The sequence below is a fragment of the Saccopteryx leptura genome, chromosome 4 (assembly GCF_036850995.1).
Source record: "Saccopteryx leptura isolate mSacLep1 chromosome 4, mSacLep1_pri_phased_curated, whole genome shotgun sequence".
Lineage (NCBI taxonomy): Eukaryota > Metazoa > Chordata > Mammalia > Chiroptera > Emballonuridae > Saccopteryx > Saccopteryx leptura.
Window position 1 is genome coordinate 192,255,612 of NC_089506.1, and position 18,001 is coordinate 192,273,612.

The 18,001-nt window shown below is 43.7% G+C and overlaps 1 protein-coding gene across 1 annotated transcript; it reads right to left on the reverse strand.

Moving 5' to 3' along the window:
• Positions 1-3,356: 3,356 nt before the first annotated feature.
• On the reverse strand, positions 3,357-12,205 carry LOC136402488 (zinc finger protein 175-like). The gene is given in 8 exon segments (XM_066379957.1): positions 3,357-3,380; positions 3,382-3,527; positions 3,608-3,926; positions 3,928-4,649; positions 4,652-5,269; positions 9,618-9,710; positions 9,908-10,034; positions 12,134-12,205. Coding segments are annotated over 8 exon segments (2,121 nt in total).
• Positions 12,206-18,001: the final 5,796 nt, after the last annotated feature.

Genomic DNA, 18,001 nt, shown 5'->3' on the forward strand with positions numbered 1-18,001 from the left:
CTAGCCCGGATCCCACGCAGGTGGCAACACAATGGCACAAAGTCATTGGGCTACAGGCTGCTCTCCAAGGAGCTGCAGCCCCTCTACACCAACCGCACTGTGGACATCAATGTCTCAGCTCCAGAAGTCCCAGCACCAAACTGAGGGGTATCTGGAGATGGAATGGAACCCTGGATATGGGCTGCTGGGAACCCCTCCCACCTCTTCCCTGGTTTCTTATTAAAGGATTATTTTACCACATTCTTCTGTCATCCCTAATCCGTCCTTTCATTTTTATTCATTCATTCATTCATTCATTCATTCATTCATCCATTCATTCAGGGGACCCTATCAGGCTCACCAAGTGCTGTTTTTTTCCACGCAGTTCCAAGTACTTAACACTCACCCTCCTACTTCTCATGCAAACTCATGGGGAAGGCACTATTTATAACAGGGGTCTCAAACTCGCGGCCCACGGGCCGCATGCGGCCCGCCGAACAATTTTGTGCGGCCCGCAGACTAATCCACGAAGTTCAAAATATTTTGGATAAAATTAAGTAAGCCTAGGGGCCTACTTGTATTTTTCATTTCTCTAGCATCCTAGCTAGATATTAGCTTAGTTAACAGCAGTTGTGATGCAAACTACAGTTTCTGGTTGTTTTGTGATACTGAGTAAACTGCATGTACGATTGTGCTTGTTGTACTGATTTTTTTTTATTTTCAACTGCAGTGAGAAAAAGTGTTGCGTAACAGTTGCCTTTTGTAGACCTAGTGCGGCCCGCCGAACGGCTGTGATCTTGCTCTGTGGCCCACATGCTGAGTTGAGTTTGAGACCCCTGATTTATAATCTTCTTTTTGAAACCAGGATAGATGAATTTGACTTGCCCCATTAATGGAGAATCTAATACAGGAACTTGGCTCCTGGGCCTGTCCACTTAAAGATTATGCTATTTTGCTTTTTATAACAAAATAATGGGTAGGAAGAAATAGTGAATAAAATGTGAGGAAGGTTGTATAAATTACTACATGTCCACATGGTAGAATACCATGCAGTCTTTGAACAGCTGTCTTGTTTGAAAAGAACAAGAGGCACACACATATATGTCCATGAAAGAGAGTTCCTGCATAGGTATATGATTATGAGCACAGAAATCAGTGTGTGTGGGTAATAAATGCTGGCAAACTCCTGTAAAGGGCCAGAGTAAATATTTCTGGCTTGTAGGGTAACAATGGTCTTTGCTTCAATGACTTAACTCTGCTATTGGGGCACAAACACAGTCACAGAATAAACAGATGAATATGAATGTATTCCAATAAAACTTTATTGAAAAAACAAATGGCAGACCAGATTTAGCTGATGGCCAGTTAGCTGACTCCTGATATGATGAGGAGCCTATATAACCAGTTTATACACTGGATACCTATGAGTCTCATCACTAATGGTGGAGGGGGAATGAAAATAAGAGGATAGAGCGGAGCTAATCCTAAATGAAGAGAAAAACTACAGTATGATGACCAGTATACATTTTACAGTAACATTTATGCATTTACCAAAGTGTACATTCACTTGTCTATACACACAAATCACATAAATGAATAATTGTTGACTGTGCAACCTCAGGACATAAATTTCAATGGGGATTAACTTTAATAAACAATTATATCTTTAAAAAAATGTATAATCTATCCACTCCTCCTGTTATGCAGTGGGTTCTGTAGCAAACACTACAGAACTGAGAGTGTATTGACCTGACTGTATAAATATATGTATATGAATATACATACAGATATGTAATAGTTTGGCATTCAGTTTGCTGGCATTTTAAAATATTGAGCATATTAAATAGGGTTATCATTAATATGATTTCCCACAATCTATCCTATAAAGAATCTGGGAACAATCTGTCTTTTATCCCTTTCTACAGAAACACTTTTCTCAATACATTAGCCAGGATTTCTCCCTCAGATGAATTTTATAATTGTTAAGGGTAGTACAAATATTGACAACTCCTCCACTTATTCTTAAAAGTTCTTTTCCAGCCTGACCTGTGGTGGTGCAGTGGATAAAGCGTCAACCTGGAAACGCTGAGGTTGCCAGTTCAAAACCCTGGGCTTGCCTGGTCAAGGCACATATGGGAGTTGATGCTTCCTGCTTCTCTCCCCTTCCCTCTCTCTCTTTCTCTCTCTCCCCTCTCTATAATGAATAAATAAAATCTTAAAAAAAAAAAAAAAAAAAAAAGTTCTTTTCCAAATAATTCCCTCACATAAAATGTGTAACTTTGTGATATGCAATGCATTTCTAGTTTTTCTGAAGCATCAATTCTACAATGTGCAATTAAATCGGACTTTTTAAAATAAAGATATTTGTAATTCTTAGATATTGATTTGGATTTTTTAAGACTATTCATTTTAGGCCCTGGCTGGTTGGTTCAGTGGTAGAGCGTTGGCCTGGCATGCAGGAGTCCTGGGTTCGATTCCTGGCCAGGGCACACAGGAGAAGCGCCCATCTGCTTCTCCACCCCTCTCCCTCCCCCTCTCCTTCCTCTCTGTCTCTCTCTTCCCCTCCTGCAGCCAAGGCTCCATTGGAGCAAAGGTGGCCCGGGTGCTGGGGGTGGCTCTATGGCCTCTGCCTCAGGCACTAGAATGGCTCTGGTTGCAACAGAGAAACACCCCAGATGGGCAGAGCATCGCCCCCTGGTGGGCATGCCGGGTGGATCCGGTTGGGCACATGTGGGAGTCTGACTGCCTCCCCGTTTCCAATTTCAGAAAAATACAAAAAAAAACAAAAACTAAAGACTTTATTCATTTTAGAGAGGGAAGAGAGAGAGAAGGGGGAGGAGCAGGAAGCCTCAACTCCTATATGTGCCTGGACAGAGCAAGCCCAGGGTTTTGAACCAGTGACCTCAGTGTTCCAGGTCGATGCTTTATCCACTGTGCCACCACAGGTCAGGCCACTAAATCTGACTTTTTTCTCTTTTTTTGACAGAGACAGAGTCAAAGAGAGGGATAGTTAGGGACAGACAGACAGAAACAGAGAGAGATGAGAAGCATCAATTTTTCGTTGTGGCGCTTTAGTTGTTCATTGATTGCTTTCTCATGTGCCTTGACCATGGGGCTACAGCAGACCGAGTAACCCCTTGCTCAAGCCAGCGACCTTGGGTCCAAGGCAGTGAGCTTTGCTCAAACCAGATGAACCTGTGCTCAAGCTGGTGACCTCGGGGTCTCAAACTTGGGTCCTCCGCATCCCAGTCCGACACTCTATCCACCGCACCACTACCTGGTCAGGCTAAATCTGACTTTTAAGAGATATTTTTCTTCAAGAAATTTGGAGTTTGTTTCATTTATGAACATGTGAATTTGTAGTAGGTGACTGATTTCTAGGTAAAGCCTTTCACAGATTTAACTGCTTTTGTAAGATCTGCTTCCGGTATGAGTTGTTTGATGTTTATTAAAATTTGATCTATTGAAGGCCTTCCCACATTTAGTACACACATAGGGTCTCTCTCCTGTGTGAATTCGTTGATGCTCTTTGAGTTGTGGTTTCTTATCAAAGGATTTCCCAGTCACAGCATTCATAAGGTTTTTCCCCAATGAATTCGACGATGTATACTGAGTTGTGACTTTGAAATGAAAGATTTCCCACAGCTGTAGCACTGATAAGGTTTCTCTCCTGCATGAATTCTCTGATGTATAATCAACACTGATTTCTGGATGAAGGCACTCCCACATGCGTAACAGACAAAAGTTCTCTCTCTAGTGTGAGTCATCTGATGTGTATAGAAGTTTGACCTACCACTGAAAGCCTTCCCACATTCAGCACATAAATAGGGTTTTTCTCCAGTATGAATTCGCTGATGCTCTTGGAACTCTGACTTGGAAGTGAAGGCTTTCCCACACTCACTGCATTTGTAAGGCTTCTCTCCTGTGTGAATTCTTTGATGCATGCTTGCTGAGATTTGACTTACGGTTGAAGGCTTTTCCACATTCACTGCATACGTGATGTCTTTCTCCAGTATGAATTTTCTGGTGTTCCTTGAGGTTTGACTTTTGGGTGAAGGTTTTTCCACAGTCATTACATTCATAAGGTTTTTCCCCAGTATGAATTCGATGATGTATATTGAGTTGTGACTTTGAAATGAAATATTTCCCACAGCTGTGGCACTGATATGGTTTCTCTCCTGTGTGAATTCTTTGGTGCACCATTAGATGTGCCTTCCGGATGAAGGCCTGCCCACATTTGATACACATATAGGACTTCTCCCCTGAATGGATTCTCTGGTGCAAGCTGAGTGTTGACTTCTGGGTGGAGGCCTTCCCACATTCACTGCACGCATAGTGTCGCTCACCAGTATGGATTTTCTGATGTATAATGAGGGTCGAATTCTGGGAGAAGCCTTTCCCACATTCATTGCATTTGTAGAGATTTTCTCCAGTATGAGTTTGCTGATGTCTGAAGAGAGATGGCACCCAGAAAAAAGCTTTCCCACATCCATGGCATTTATGGGGCTTCTTTCTAGAGTGAGTTTTTTGGTGTGTAATCAACTCTGACCTCTGAACAAAGACTTTTCCACATTCCTTACATATACAAGGTATGTTACCTGTATGATCTGTCAGATATTCATCAAATTTTGGTTGTGAGGTGAAGGCTTTTCCGTGTTTGCTGCATTCTGGAGGTTTTCTGCACTATCGAATCCCTGTTGCTTGGGAAGGTGTGACTTCTGGGTGAAGTTCTTCCCACATTTAGTACATTTATTTGGTTTCTCCTGAGTATGAATTTGAGGTTGTGTGAGTGACTGTTTATGGCTGAGGACTTTTGTACATTGATTATCTATGAAGACGTTCTCTCCTGTATGAGTACTCTTGCAGTTAGTATTGGAAGAGCTATGGGTGAATAGCACACCGGATCCAACAATTTGCTCAAGGTGTTTTGTTGTACTGCTTTGATTTTGACGATTTACTTCTAGGTTATGCTTCAAACATTCTGCAAATGGACGTTTATTAAGTCTTTCCTGTGAAGGCACAAGGTAAGGCCTCACATAAATGATTTTCCTAGGGTCCTTATATTCACAATCTTTTTCTTTATTCATTTTTTTCTTGTTGAGGAAAGCTCTATGATGTGAAGATTTATTTAGACTTTGGGGATCTCTCTCTGTATGGTCAACATCTTTCCACAGTTCTTCTAAAATGGTACACCAAGAACCATCTCTTGTGACTCTGCCCGCCCTACCACTATGACATGAAGCTTTTCCAGAAATGTCGTGTTGTGGCACTTTAAGACCAAACTTCATTTCTAGAAGGAGAAAAAGATAAAACAGATGTGATGAATTGTTAGAAAAGGATAGAGGAGAAATCATGGAGCTGTAAGAGTGAGCATAGGGAAATAGCTGAGTCATGTTGAGGAATCACATACCATTTCCCAAAGTAGCTGCACTATTTTACATTCCCACCAACAGTGCACAGTGGTTCCATTTTCTCCACATCCTCACCAACACTTATTATTTTCTGTTTTTTTTTTAAATTTTTTAATTTTTTATTTATTCATTTTAGAGAGGAGAGGGAGAGAGAGAGAGAGAGAGAGAGACAGAGAGAGAGAGGAGAGAGACAGAGAGAGAGAAGGGGGGGAGGAGCTGGAAGCATCAACTCCCATATGTGCCTTGACCAGGCAAGCCCAGGGTTTTGAACTGGCAACCTCAGCATTTCCAGGTCGATGCTTTATCCACTGCGCCACCACAGGTCAGGCTATTTTCTGGTTTTTAATAGTAGCTATTCTAATGGGGATGAGGTGATATTACACTCTGGTTTTGATTTACATTTCCCTAATAGTGATGCTGGGCATCTTTTCCTATGATTGTTGGCTACTTGTGTATTATCTGGACAAAGAACTATTCAACTCCTTTACCTATTTTTAAAAATTTAATTTTTTACTCTTAAATAGCAATTTTACCGAAACATTGGCTTTAATTTATTCTGAAGATCTTACACTCTGGGTTCCCAAGTGTAGATTTAGAACATGTTTAACTTTTTGCTCCATTTAGATCATAAAACTCTTTCTGAACCAGATGATATTCAAATCACTGCCCAATATCAGAATTGTGCTGAAAATCTTATCTGTAACTCTCCAACAAAGCTTAAAAATATTGCTTCAATAAATGACCAATTTATTCCAAAATTCAAGCATGCTTTGTTTTTTTTGTTTGTTTGTTTTTTTGTGTTTTTTTTTACAGAGACAGAGAGAGAGTCAGAGCAAGGGATAGACAGACAGGAACGGAGAGATGAGAAGCATCAATCATTAGTTTTTTGTTGCGCATTGCAACACCTTAGTTGTTCATTGATTGCTTTCTCATATGTGCCTTGACCGTAGGCCTTCAGCAGACCGAATAACCCCTTGCTCGAGCCAGCGACCTTGGGTCCAAGCTGGCTAGCTTTTTGCTCAAGCCAGATGAGCCCGCGCTCAAACTGGCAACCTCGGGGTCTCAAACTTGGGTCTTCCGCATCCCAGTCTGATGCTCTATCCACTGCGCCACCGCCTGGTCAGGCGCCCACTGCTTTGTTTTAACTTAAAATTGTTTCTTGGACCAGTATAAACTGCTGTGCCCTTAAAATTGCTTCCCAATGTCACTGCACCTCTAAGGTGACACCATTTTCTCTTTCAAAAGCAGTCACTCTCTACACCCCCTATTTGATACTTATTTTTTATGTTGTTATTTTTTTTAAATTTTATTTATTCATTTTAGAGAGGAGAGAGAAAAGGAGAGAGAGAGACAGAGAAGGTGGGGAGGAGCTGGAAGCATCAACTCCCATATGTGCCTTGACCAGGCAAGCCCAGGGTTTCGAACCGGAGACCTCAGCATTTCCAGGTTGATGCTTTATCCACTGCGCCACCACAGGTCAGGCTTGATACTTATTTTTAAAATAGACATGATTGCCCTGGCCGGTTGGCTCAATGGTAGAGCGTCGGCCTGGCATGCAGGAGTCCCGGGTTCGATTCCTGGCCAGGGCACACAGGAGAAATGCCCATCTGCTTCTCCACCCCTCACCCTCTCCTTCCTCTCTGTCTCTCTCTTCCTCTCCCGCAGCCAAGGCTCCATTGGAGCAAAGTTGGCCCGGGCGCTGAGGATGGCTCCATGGCCTCTGCCTCAGGTGCTAGAATGGCTCTGGTTGCAACAGAGCGACGCCCCAGATGGGCAGAGTATTGCCCCCTGGTGGGCATGCCGGGTGGATCCCAGTCGGGCACATGCGGGAGTCTGTCTGACTGCCTTCCCGTTTCCAACTTCAGAAAAATACAAAAAATAAAAAATAAAAATAAATAGACATGATTAATGCCAAAAGGCTGATGATTTTAACATCTCATACTATTATCCACTCTATTTATACCCACTGTTTCTTTGAATTTACCTCAGCAGATATTTAAACTATCTTTCTAAAATAAAGTAAAATAACCTGACCAGGTAGTGGCGCTGTGTATATAGCATTGAACTCGGACACAGAGGACCCAGGTTTGAATCCCCTAAGTCACCAGCTTGAGCACGGGCTCATCCTGTTTTAGTGTGGGCTCACCAGGTTGAGCGAGGGGTCACTGGCTTGAGCATGGGATCATAGACATGACCCGATGGTTGCTGGTTTGAGCCCAAAGGTCACTAGCTTGAAGCCTAAGGGCACTGGCTTGAGCAAGGGGTCTCTTGCTCTGCTGTAGCTCCCTCAGTCAAGGCACATATGAGAAAGCAGTCAATAAACAACTAAGGTGCTGCAACAAAGAATTGATGCTTCTCATCTCTCTCCCTTTCTGCCTGTGTGTCCCTATCTGTCCCTCTTTCTGTCTCGCTAAAGAATAAAATAAAATAAAATTAGAGCAAAATATTCTTTTGTGCCTATCTTCAGAAATTCAATACTTCTATCCTGAATGGTTTTCCCACACTTCACACTTATATAATGAAAATTAAGTAGGGAGAGTACAAAATAATTGACAGATCATCTGCAGGTAGGTGTCTGTATATATTATATACAATGTCTATGTAGTAAATATTAAATATATGAAAACAGTGAAGTAGGGAATAAGTAACAAAACTATTCAGGTACATTTGTAAATTGGAAATATGTGGCCATTGGTGATAATATTACTAAGTAGAATCTTGGCTGATCATAAATGTCAGGAATTCACAAATCCCATTAGGAAGAGAATAACCGAAGCATGACAGAATAGGGAGCTGCTCTATGGAGATACCACTGGGATTAAGAAAAGGGTCAACTAAATTATAAATGCAAAAGAGAAAAATGGTAGGATTTCTAAGATAATAAATTACAAGACTGAACTGGAAGAGCTAAGAAAGAAGAATTTGACAACATGTACAAAGTGAGAAGAATGTCAGATTCCAATTTCTGATCTCTAAAAAATAAAAGGGAGTCATCTCCTGAGACCTGCCCACCATGTAGCTAACCAAGGCCATAGAACACAGGGATGGGAAGGGTTGATATAGGGATCACCAGAAAAATATATGAGGCCTAATTATCAGACTAGAAGGACCATTTAAGGCAATTCCTATATGAAAGGATGACCAGAGGGAAGTATAGAGCCCCAAGCTGGAGACAAACAATTAGAAAAAAATGAAGAAAGAAGATATAGCATAGGCCCTGGCCGGTTGCCGGTTGGCTCAGTGGTAGAGCGTCAGCCTGGCGTGCAGAAGTCCCGGGTTCGATTCCCGGCCAGGACACACAGGAGAAGCGCCCATCTGCTTCTCCACCCTTCCCCCTCTCCTTCCTCTCTGTCTCTCTTCCCCTCCCGCAGCTAGGCTCCATTGGAGCAAAGATGGGCTGGGCGCTGAGGATGGCTCCTTGGCCTCTGCCCCAGATGCTGGAGTGGCTCTGGTCGCAACAGAGCGATGCCCCGGAGGGGCAGAGCGTCGCCCCCTGGTGGGCGTGCCGGGTGGATCCCAGTCAGGCGTATGCGGGAGTCTATCTGACCGTCTCTCTCCGTTTCCAGCTTCAGAAAAATACAAAAAAAAAAGAAAAAGAAAAAAAAAAAAAGAAGATACAGCATAGAAAAGAACAGTCCATGAATTCAGGGGGCAAATAAAAAGGAAAAAAGGCCTTGAGCACTGGCATCCTAAACCAGGCACTGTGGGTTCAGGTCACACCTGGGGTACCAAAAGGAAAAAAAAAAAAGGCTCTGAAAAAACTCCAGGGGATAAACATTACAACAGAAGAAATGTACACATGAAAGCCAGTCAGTTAACAGATATGAGCTCCTCTAGCTATTTGGTTATGAGAAAAATGAAATTAAGACATGAAACAGCTCCTTTACCCATCACAGGGGCCATGATTGAGAAAGTGTTGGTAAGTGAGAAGTGTTGGCAAGCCAAGGTATGCACATGGGAGTCTAGACTGTGAAACCCATCTGAAGATCCATATGGTTTATTAGTCAATTTAAGTATACTTATTTCCAATGATCAGGCAATTTCATTCCAGAGTGTTCACTTCCAAGAAATTTTTATGCCAGCCCCTATGGGACATTTACAAGATAATTAGCTGTAGAAACTGGGGGCAACCTAAGTGTCCACCACTATGGGAATGGATTAAGTATGGTAGGTTAAGTAACGGTCCCCCCAAAGATATCCACAGCTGCAATGGTAATAGTCACTCACCTCGATGTCTCTGATGTGGGAGTTTGGCCTCCCCTATCCATAGCTCCTTTTCATTTTCCACCCTCAAAATGACCTCTGGGGTGGTGTGATACCCTGTTAATGAGAAAGGGTCTCAGATTTAGATGTGGTCTTGGGCTTCAGATACCGTTCAATGAAGCCTTGCATGGTAAGAACGAAATAATACTCAAAGATGCCCAAAAGGAGGAACAAACAACTTAGGAGAAACCAATTACATTCTACAGATGCCCTATTGCACTCCACTAGGAGGTTCCCAGGGCATGTGTTCTCACCCACAGAGAGGAGGTGGCTGTAGATCTCCAGCATCACGTCCATGTACAGACGCCTCTGGGAAGGGCTGAGTTGCTGCCATTCTGCCCTACTGAAGTCCACGGTCACATCCTCAAATGAAACAGATCCCTGTAACAACACACCCTAGTTCAATGTGAACTGTCATCATTGGTGGACGGGAAAAATACATGTAAAAACATGTTTTTAGCCTGACCTGTGGTGGCGCAGTGGATAAAGCGTCAACCTGGAAATGCTGAGGTTGCCAGTTTGAAATCCTGGGCTTGCCTGGTCAAGGCACATATGGGAGTTGATGCTTCCTGCTCCTCCCCCCTTCTCTCTCTCTCTCCTCTCTAAAATGAATAAATAAAAATTAAAAAAAAAAAAAAGAAGCCTGACCAGGCGGTGGCGCAGTGGATAGAGCGTTGGACTGGGATGTGGAAGGACCCAGGTTCGAGACCCCAAGGTCGCCAGCTTGAGCATGGGCTCATCTGGCTTGAGCAAAAAGCTCATCAGCTTGGTCCTAGGGTCGCTGGCTCCAGCAAGGGGTTACTCAGTCTGCTGAAGGCCCGCAGTCAAGGCACATATGAGAAAGCAATCAATGAACAACTAAGAAGTCGCAATGCGCAACGAAAAACTAATAATTAATGCTTCTCATCTGTCTCCATTCCTGTCTGTCTGTCCCTGTCTATCCCTCTGACTCTCTCTCTGTCTCTGTTAAAAAAAAAAAAAAAAGAAAAAGAAAATGTTATAAAAACAAACATGTTTTTAACATTTAAAAAAATAGTGAAAATAGTGTTAATGTTTCTTTTAATATCTTCTATTATAAAATGTTTTTGTCAAGTTGAGATTTTTAAACACTATTGAAATGTATAATCTCACAATTTATTAGTTCACAATGGTAAAAAGCCATGCATTTTTTATACTTTTTTAAGATAGATCATCTCTGTACTTCAAGTATAAACCTATCACAGGACAATGATACACTAATTATTATTATGGCCACTCATGAGTATTTTATTTATTTATTTATTTATTTATTTATTTATTTATTTTTTGTATTTTTCTGAAGCTGGAAAACAGGGAGGCAGTCAGACAGACTCCCGCATGCGCCCAACCAGGATCCACCCAGCATGCCCACCAGGGGGCGATGCTCTGCCCACCTGGGGCATCGCTCTGTTGTGACCAGAGCCATTCTAGCACCTGAGGCAGAGGCCACGGAGCCATCCCCAGCACCCGGGCCATCTTTGCTCCAATGGAGCCTTGGCTGCGGGAGGGGAAGAGAGAGACAGAGAGGAAGGAGAGGGGGAGGGGTGGAGAAGCAGATGGGCGCTTCTCCTGTGTGCCCTGGCTGGGAATCGAACCCGGGACTTCTGCACGCCAGGCCGATGCTCTACCACTGAGCCAACCAGCCAGGGCCTCATGAGTATTTTAAAACATACAACATACCATGAAATGTAGTGAATAACTTGGAAGTTCAGGAAATCCTGAGTGTAGTACATTCCAAATATTCTAGCTGTGGACAATTTTTCAACACTGTTCTCTGGTATTTTTATTCATCTATTAAAATGGGAAATACTACCTAGTCCTTAAAAGGAAGTTTTTGCTCTAGGATCCTATCATTCTATAAACTATGAAGTCAAGAGGGGAAACAAGCCAACCTAACAGAGCAGGTAAGTAGGAGTCAGGTGGGGACCAACCGAGAATATGCAAAGGCCCAGTGGTAAATGAAGGATCTTAGCCTATTGATGAACAGGGGGAGTTACCATTTTCTTTAATATTTTCTTTTTTCTTTTATTTTTTTAGGGAGGAGAAAGAGAGAAAGGGGGAGGAGCAGGAAGCATCAACTCCAATTATGTGCCTTCACCAGACAAGCCCAGGGTTTTGAACCAGCAACCTCAGTGTTCCAGGTCGATGCTTTATCCACTGCGCCACCACAGGTCAGGCCAAGAGTTACCATTTTCTTGCTTGTGGCTGGGGCTTCCTATCCAGCCCAGGGACTAAGTTTTCCTCTTCCTTTGGCCCAGTGCTGACACACTGTCTAACAGAGCCACCTTCATCGACTACTTCAGTTTCCTCAATAAAACAGAAAGTCTATGACTATAAGGTGACAATAGCCTCCTGTAGTCCACTCTCACCAGGAGGATCCAGAATGTCTCAGGCCTAGAGAGTCCAGAATCTGCTGTTTCCTGAATCTTTCCACAACTGTCCCTCAGGCTGCTTCTGCTTACCTCATGTGATCCATCCTGCTCCTGTGGACCCAGGACCTAGGACCTCTGGGACAAATTCACATCAGCAGGCATGTCCTCTCTGGGCTTCAACTCTTGGTTTCTCTTGCAGACAATTCCACTTTTCCAGGAGCCCGAAGCTATGTGGGCATCTGCAGGCTCCAATCAGAGCTGCAGGGGAATGCTGGGCTGAGCTGTGAAGGGAAAAACTATAGCCTCAAATGTGTGGCCGGATCCAGGGGCTCTGAAGAGACACCAAGAAGCCCTGGAAAAGCAATGAGCACATGGTCACTCATCTAATATTTGCTCCACACAAATATTTCGGGGGGCCAATAGGCAATGGTCACTGTGAAACAAGCCAACTTCAGAAAACTGCAACCTAGTAATTAATCAGTGAAAAATAAAAAAAGACCATGAGTTTGGACTGAACTCAATGAAGGTTTAATTGCAGCTCTGCCACCTTTTAGCAGTGAGAATATGAAGCTATTAGTTTAGTTGTAGTTTCCAAAATGAGGAGGAAGGTGTTTTTCATAGGCACTGGGTAACTCACATGACATGAGACTTATTAAGCCCTCAACACCTGCCTGGCATGTGGTAAACACTGAATAAAAATCAGCAAGTTGCAAATCAGCTATCAGGCACCTTGTTTAATTTTCACACAACACTGTCAGCTAAAGGCTATACTCATTATTTTCTTATTTTTAACTGAATTTGTTGGAGTGACATTGACTAATAGTTACATAGGTTTCAGGTGTACAATTCTATAATACATCATCTACATGTTGTATCGTGTGTTCACCATCCAAGTAATGTCTCCTTTCATGACCATTTATCCTCTTATGTCCCATGACCCTATAATCATTATTATGCATATTTTATAGATGAGGAAACTGAGACTGAATGCTGTTGCATAATTCACCTCAAGGCCACTCAGTCTGCAAAGGGACTTGGTATCATCTACTAAGGCCCCTTAAGATGCACCTTGCCTGACCAGGCGGTGGCGCAGTGGATAGAGCGTCAGACTGGGATGCGGAGGACCCAGGTTCGAGACCCTGAGGTCGCCAGCTTGAGCGCAGGCTCATCTGGTTTGAGCAACGCTCACCAGCTTGGACCCAGTGTCGCTGGCTTGAGCAAGGGGTTACTCATTACTCAGTCTGCTATAGCCCCACGGTCAAGGCACATATGAGAAAGCAATCAATGAACAACTAAGGTGTCGCAATGAAAAACTAATGATTGATGCTTCTCATCTCTCTCCATTCCTGTCTGTCTGTTCCTATGTATTCCTCTCTCCGACTCTGTAAAAAAAAAAAAAATGCACCTCAACTGAGCAAGTTTCATGGGCCAACAATATAAAATTGGACATTAAAGTACACTTGGAAATTAAGTTACAAAAAAGTTATATACACACAGAAAATACACAGAGTGAAAATTAATGAGCCGATCTTCCAACTTCAATTCGAATGTCCCACTTTCCCCCCAGTCCCCATCACTAAGAACCTCATCACTACCCCACAGACAAACCCTCCATCACTTTTTCCGCACATCCGGCATTACTATTCCATCATTTGTCCCCCAAACCCCATATTCCTCACACCAAGCGGATTTTACCTTATTAACCCCACACAATCCTGACTCTTAATTTTCCAAATCACCTCACTCTCCCGCCTGCGACAAACGTTTAGAAACAGTTGACTCCGTAAGCAAAATGGCTGCTCGGAGGCACTTCCTGTTTGGATGACTGTGCGCACGCTCACTGAAACCGTTGAAGCCAGTTAATGCTAATAGTTAGCATGGCGTATAACAGCGATTCTATCTCGTGGTTCATTTTCTTTCAGAAACTATCAGGCAAACAACATGGTGGGGCCTGTAACGATTATGACTTTAGAGGCCAACATTTAAAAAAAACTTTTATTCCGTACAGCCAGGGCTTGTATAAATATTTGCAATCTCACAGGGTGAAAACTTGGAGTTGTCCCACGTTGGCAGGAGACCTATTAAATACCCGTGTATATCTATTTGTCGTAGAGACTGGCATTGTATATTCTCGAATATACCTTTTCTAATGTATTTTTTTTCTTTTTGCATTTTCTGAAGTTGGAAACGGGGAGGCAATCAGACTCCCGCATTCGCCCGACCGGGATCCACCCAGCATGCCCACCAGAGGGCGATGCTCTGCCCACCTGGGGCGTTGCTCTGTTGCCACCAGAGCCATTCTAGCACCTGAGGCAGAGGCCATGGAGCCATCCTCAGCGCCTGGGCCAACTTTGCTCCAATGGAGCCTTGGCTGCGGGAGGAGAAGAGAGAGACAGAGAGGAAGAAGAGGGGGAGGGGTGGAGAAGCAGATGGGCACTTCTCCTGTGTGCCCTGGCTGGGAATCAAACCCGAGACTCCTGCACACCAGGCCAACGCTCTACCACTGAGCCAACTGGCCAGGGCTCTAATGTATTTTAACATTGATATAAAGCCCCACTCGCAGAATCCTTGTATCCAACCTCTTTTCCTTCCCAGGACTCATTCTGCAGAGACACTAATGGGAACATGTTGGGAACCCAAAGGGTGTCCGAGCTTGGAAGAACTTTAAGGTACCAAAAAACTGAAAATTGATACTGATATTCTGGGAGGAAAGGTCAGGCCTTCCTGTCCCGTCCCTCCTTTGGGGAGGGGAGGGAGAAGAATGTAGAAGCTTTTGGCTTGCAGGAACAATGGGTCATTTAGTTTTAAATCTAAAATAAAGGTTAACTGAGAAACTTCTACTTCAATAGGAGGCAGAATTTATGTACCACCTTGCATTGATTGTAGTTCTTCCCCTTTCCTGGAATCTTGAGAGTAAAATACCTGTAGGCTGGTGAAGGAAGAGGAACCCTGAAAGATTTGTAAATATTTTTGATTGTGTTACATTGAAGTCTTAATGATTCTGTGTATCCCCTAGACCAGGGGTCCCCAAACTACGGCCCATGGGCCACATGCAGCCCCCTGAGGCCATTTATCCGGCCCCTGCCGCACTTCTGGAAGGGGCACCTCTTTCATTGGTGGTCAGTGAGAGGAGCATAGTTCCCATTGAAATATTGGTCAGTTTGTTGATTTAAATTTACTTGTTCTTTATTTTAAATATTGTATTTGTTCCTGTTTTGTTTTTTTACTTTAAAATAAGATATGTGCAGTGTGCATAGGAATTTGTTCATAGTTTTTTTTATAGTCCTGCCCTCCAATGGTCTGAGGGACAGTGAACTGGCCCCCTGTGTAAAAGGTTTGGGGACCCCTGCCCTAGACAAATGTTATAATCTTGTTAATGATTGTGCCATAATGTCATGCTCTCCTCCGACCGCCTGCGATCGAGGGTATATAAGCAGCCCCTGAACTATTTTGGGGGGATGCACGATTTGGGCCTGCAGATGCCCTGTCAGCCATATGCGACTGGCATATTTAATAAATCTCCTCCTCTAATAAAACTCTTCAAATTCATCTGGACTGGTTGTCTCTACATGAACTCGATGAAATGAGGTACAGTGCCTTTCAGAATCTGGGGTGCAGTACTTTATAACAATCAGATTGGGGCAGCTCCAGGACCTAGAGGTATACATCACTCTCAGGACTCCAGGAGGGGAGGAAGAGTTAGAATCAGTGTAGGAATTTTTTTTTTTTCTTTCTGTATTTTTCTGAAGCTGGAAACGGGGAGAGACAGTCAGACAGACTCCCGCATGCGCCCGACCGGGATCCACCCAGCACGCCCACCAGGGGGCGATGCTCTGCCCCTCCGGGGTGTCGCTCTGTTGTGACCAGAGCCACTCTAGCACCTGGGGCAGAGGCCGAGGAGCCATCCCCAGCGCCCAGGCCATCTTTGCTCCAATGGAGCCTCGGCTGAGGGAGGGGAAGCGAGAGACAGAGAGGAAGGAGAGGGGGAGGGGTGGAGAAGCAGATGGGAGCTTCTCCTGTGTGCCCTGGCCAGGAATCGAACCCAGGACTTCTGCACGCCAGAGTGTAGGAATTTTTAATTAAGATATGTAAACATTGCCTGACCTGTGGTGGTGCAGTGGATAAAGCGTTGACCTGGAAATGCTGAGGTCGTCAGTTCGAAACCCTGGGCTTGCCTGGTCAAGGCACATATGGGAGTTGATGCTTCCAGCTCCTCCCCCCCCTTCTGTCTCTCCTCTGTCTCTCCCTCTCCTCTCTAAAATGAATTTAAAAAAAAAGAAAAAGATATGTAAACATTGTCTCTGTTGGGCGGATAAAATGTATTATGCTCACTTTGTTAAAGATAACAGGAGGAGGCTGTCGCTCAGGTGATATTAATGTGTGTTGGGGTGGGCTAAAGGCAGGCAGAATCCTTTAGCCTGGGGCTTGGTTTTGGGATTAAGCCTTTCCTACCCTTTTTGGTGTGAGGTGGTACAATCCTATCATGCCTCAGAGAGGTGACTTTGTATTGGAGACTTCCCTATTTTGTATATTGGATTAAGGGTTTGGATTTCTACATTATAAAAGGGAGGCAGAACGGGACTCGGCCCTTGGTTCCTGAGGTTAGCATGAGAAAGCGGAGAGAGTAGAGCCAGCAGCTAAAGGAGGCCACGTGGAGGAGGCCAGGAGAAGCAGCCAGGATGGCGGAGTGCTGAGTGAGATGCCAGTTTGTGCAGAGTTTGTATCTGGGATAGGGAAGGAGATGGGGAGCTGAGGAGAGGAAGGCTGGTGAGCTAGAAACCTTTGATTCTAGGAAACTCGGATAAGTCAGTGGCTTTGTGAGCACTGAGTGTGACTGGGTTTTGGAGCCCAGTGTATGTTTTTACTTGCCCGCCGGGTGCAAGCTAGATTAAAGAAAATGGCCCACCAGTTTGTGGCTCCTTTGTTTCTTTACCGACTGTCCGAATCCAATGCGAACCTGCATGGGCTGGGCTGTGATAGTGGTGGCCCTGGCCATGGCTCCTGGCTTTACAGTCTCCTAAAGGATCTTAAGGAAAGGGAAGAGGAAGTTTTCAGATAAGTTTTGTCTTCTTTGTTGTCTAGCAAGTAGTGGCCTCAGTCCTTCCAGAGAACTATAGTTAAACTATGACTAGATGACCTAGTTGTCCTTGTAAGCCAGGATGCTCCTGCATTCTCTAAAGAAAGGAGGGGGTAAGAAGCCTGACTTTTCCTCTTTGAAATGGCGTTGCTAACCATTTTCACAATTCCTTGGCACCTTATCACATTAGTACTTGGTCATTATTGCTTCAAATTATTTGAAAGTAGATAAAGCAGGAATCACTACAAATGAAGCTGACATTCTTGCTGACTTTCTCCTCCCATCTGCTGCCTCAGGGAGCCAGCTACCACCATGAATGGGTGGGGTCCTTCTAGGTCCTGTTCTTATATTTTTATTACATATGTGTCCAAACACCATATAATGTTGCTTAATGGGTTTGAAAAAAATGTATATAAATGCCATCGTTTTATAGGCTGTTACTCTATAACTTACCCTTTTCATTTAACACTTATAGTTTTTAAAAAAATTATTGATTTTAGGGAGAGGGAGAGGAATAGCAACTTGTTCTCCTACTTAGTTCTTCATCCACTGGTTAATTCCTATAGTGCCCTCACCAGGATCAACCCCACAACACTGGTGTATCAGGACAATGCTCCAACCCACTGAGCTACCCAGCCAGGGCACATTTAACACTTTTGAGATCTTTCCACTTTGATACATATAGATTTTATTCATTTTAACCACTGCTTAGTCATTCTTTAGACAATCATACCCAGTTCATTTACATCCCTATTGATGGAAAAAAATGCTGCCGTAAATAGCCTTGCACACTTTCCTTTGTTTATAAGTGGATGTTTCTCTAGGAAAGCCTTTTAAACTTTGTACCCTTTGCAAAACATTAGGGGGTAGTGAAAACAATC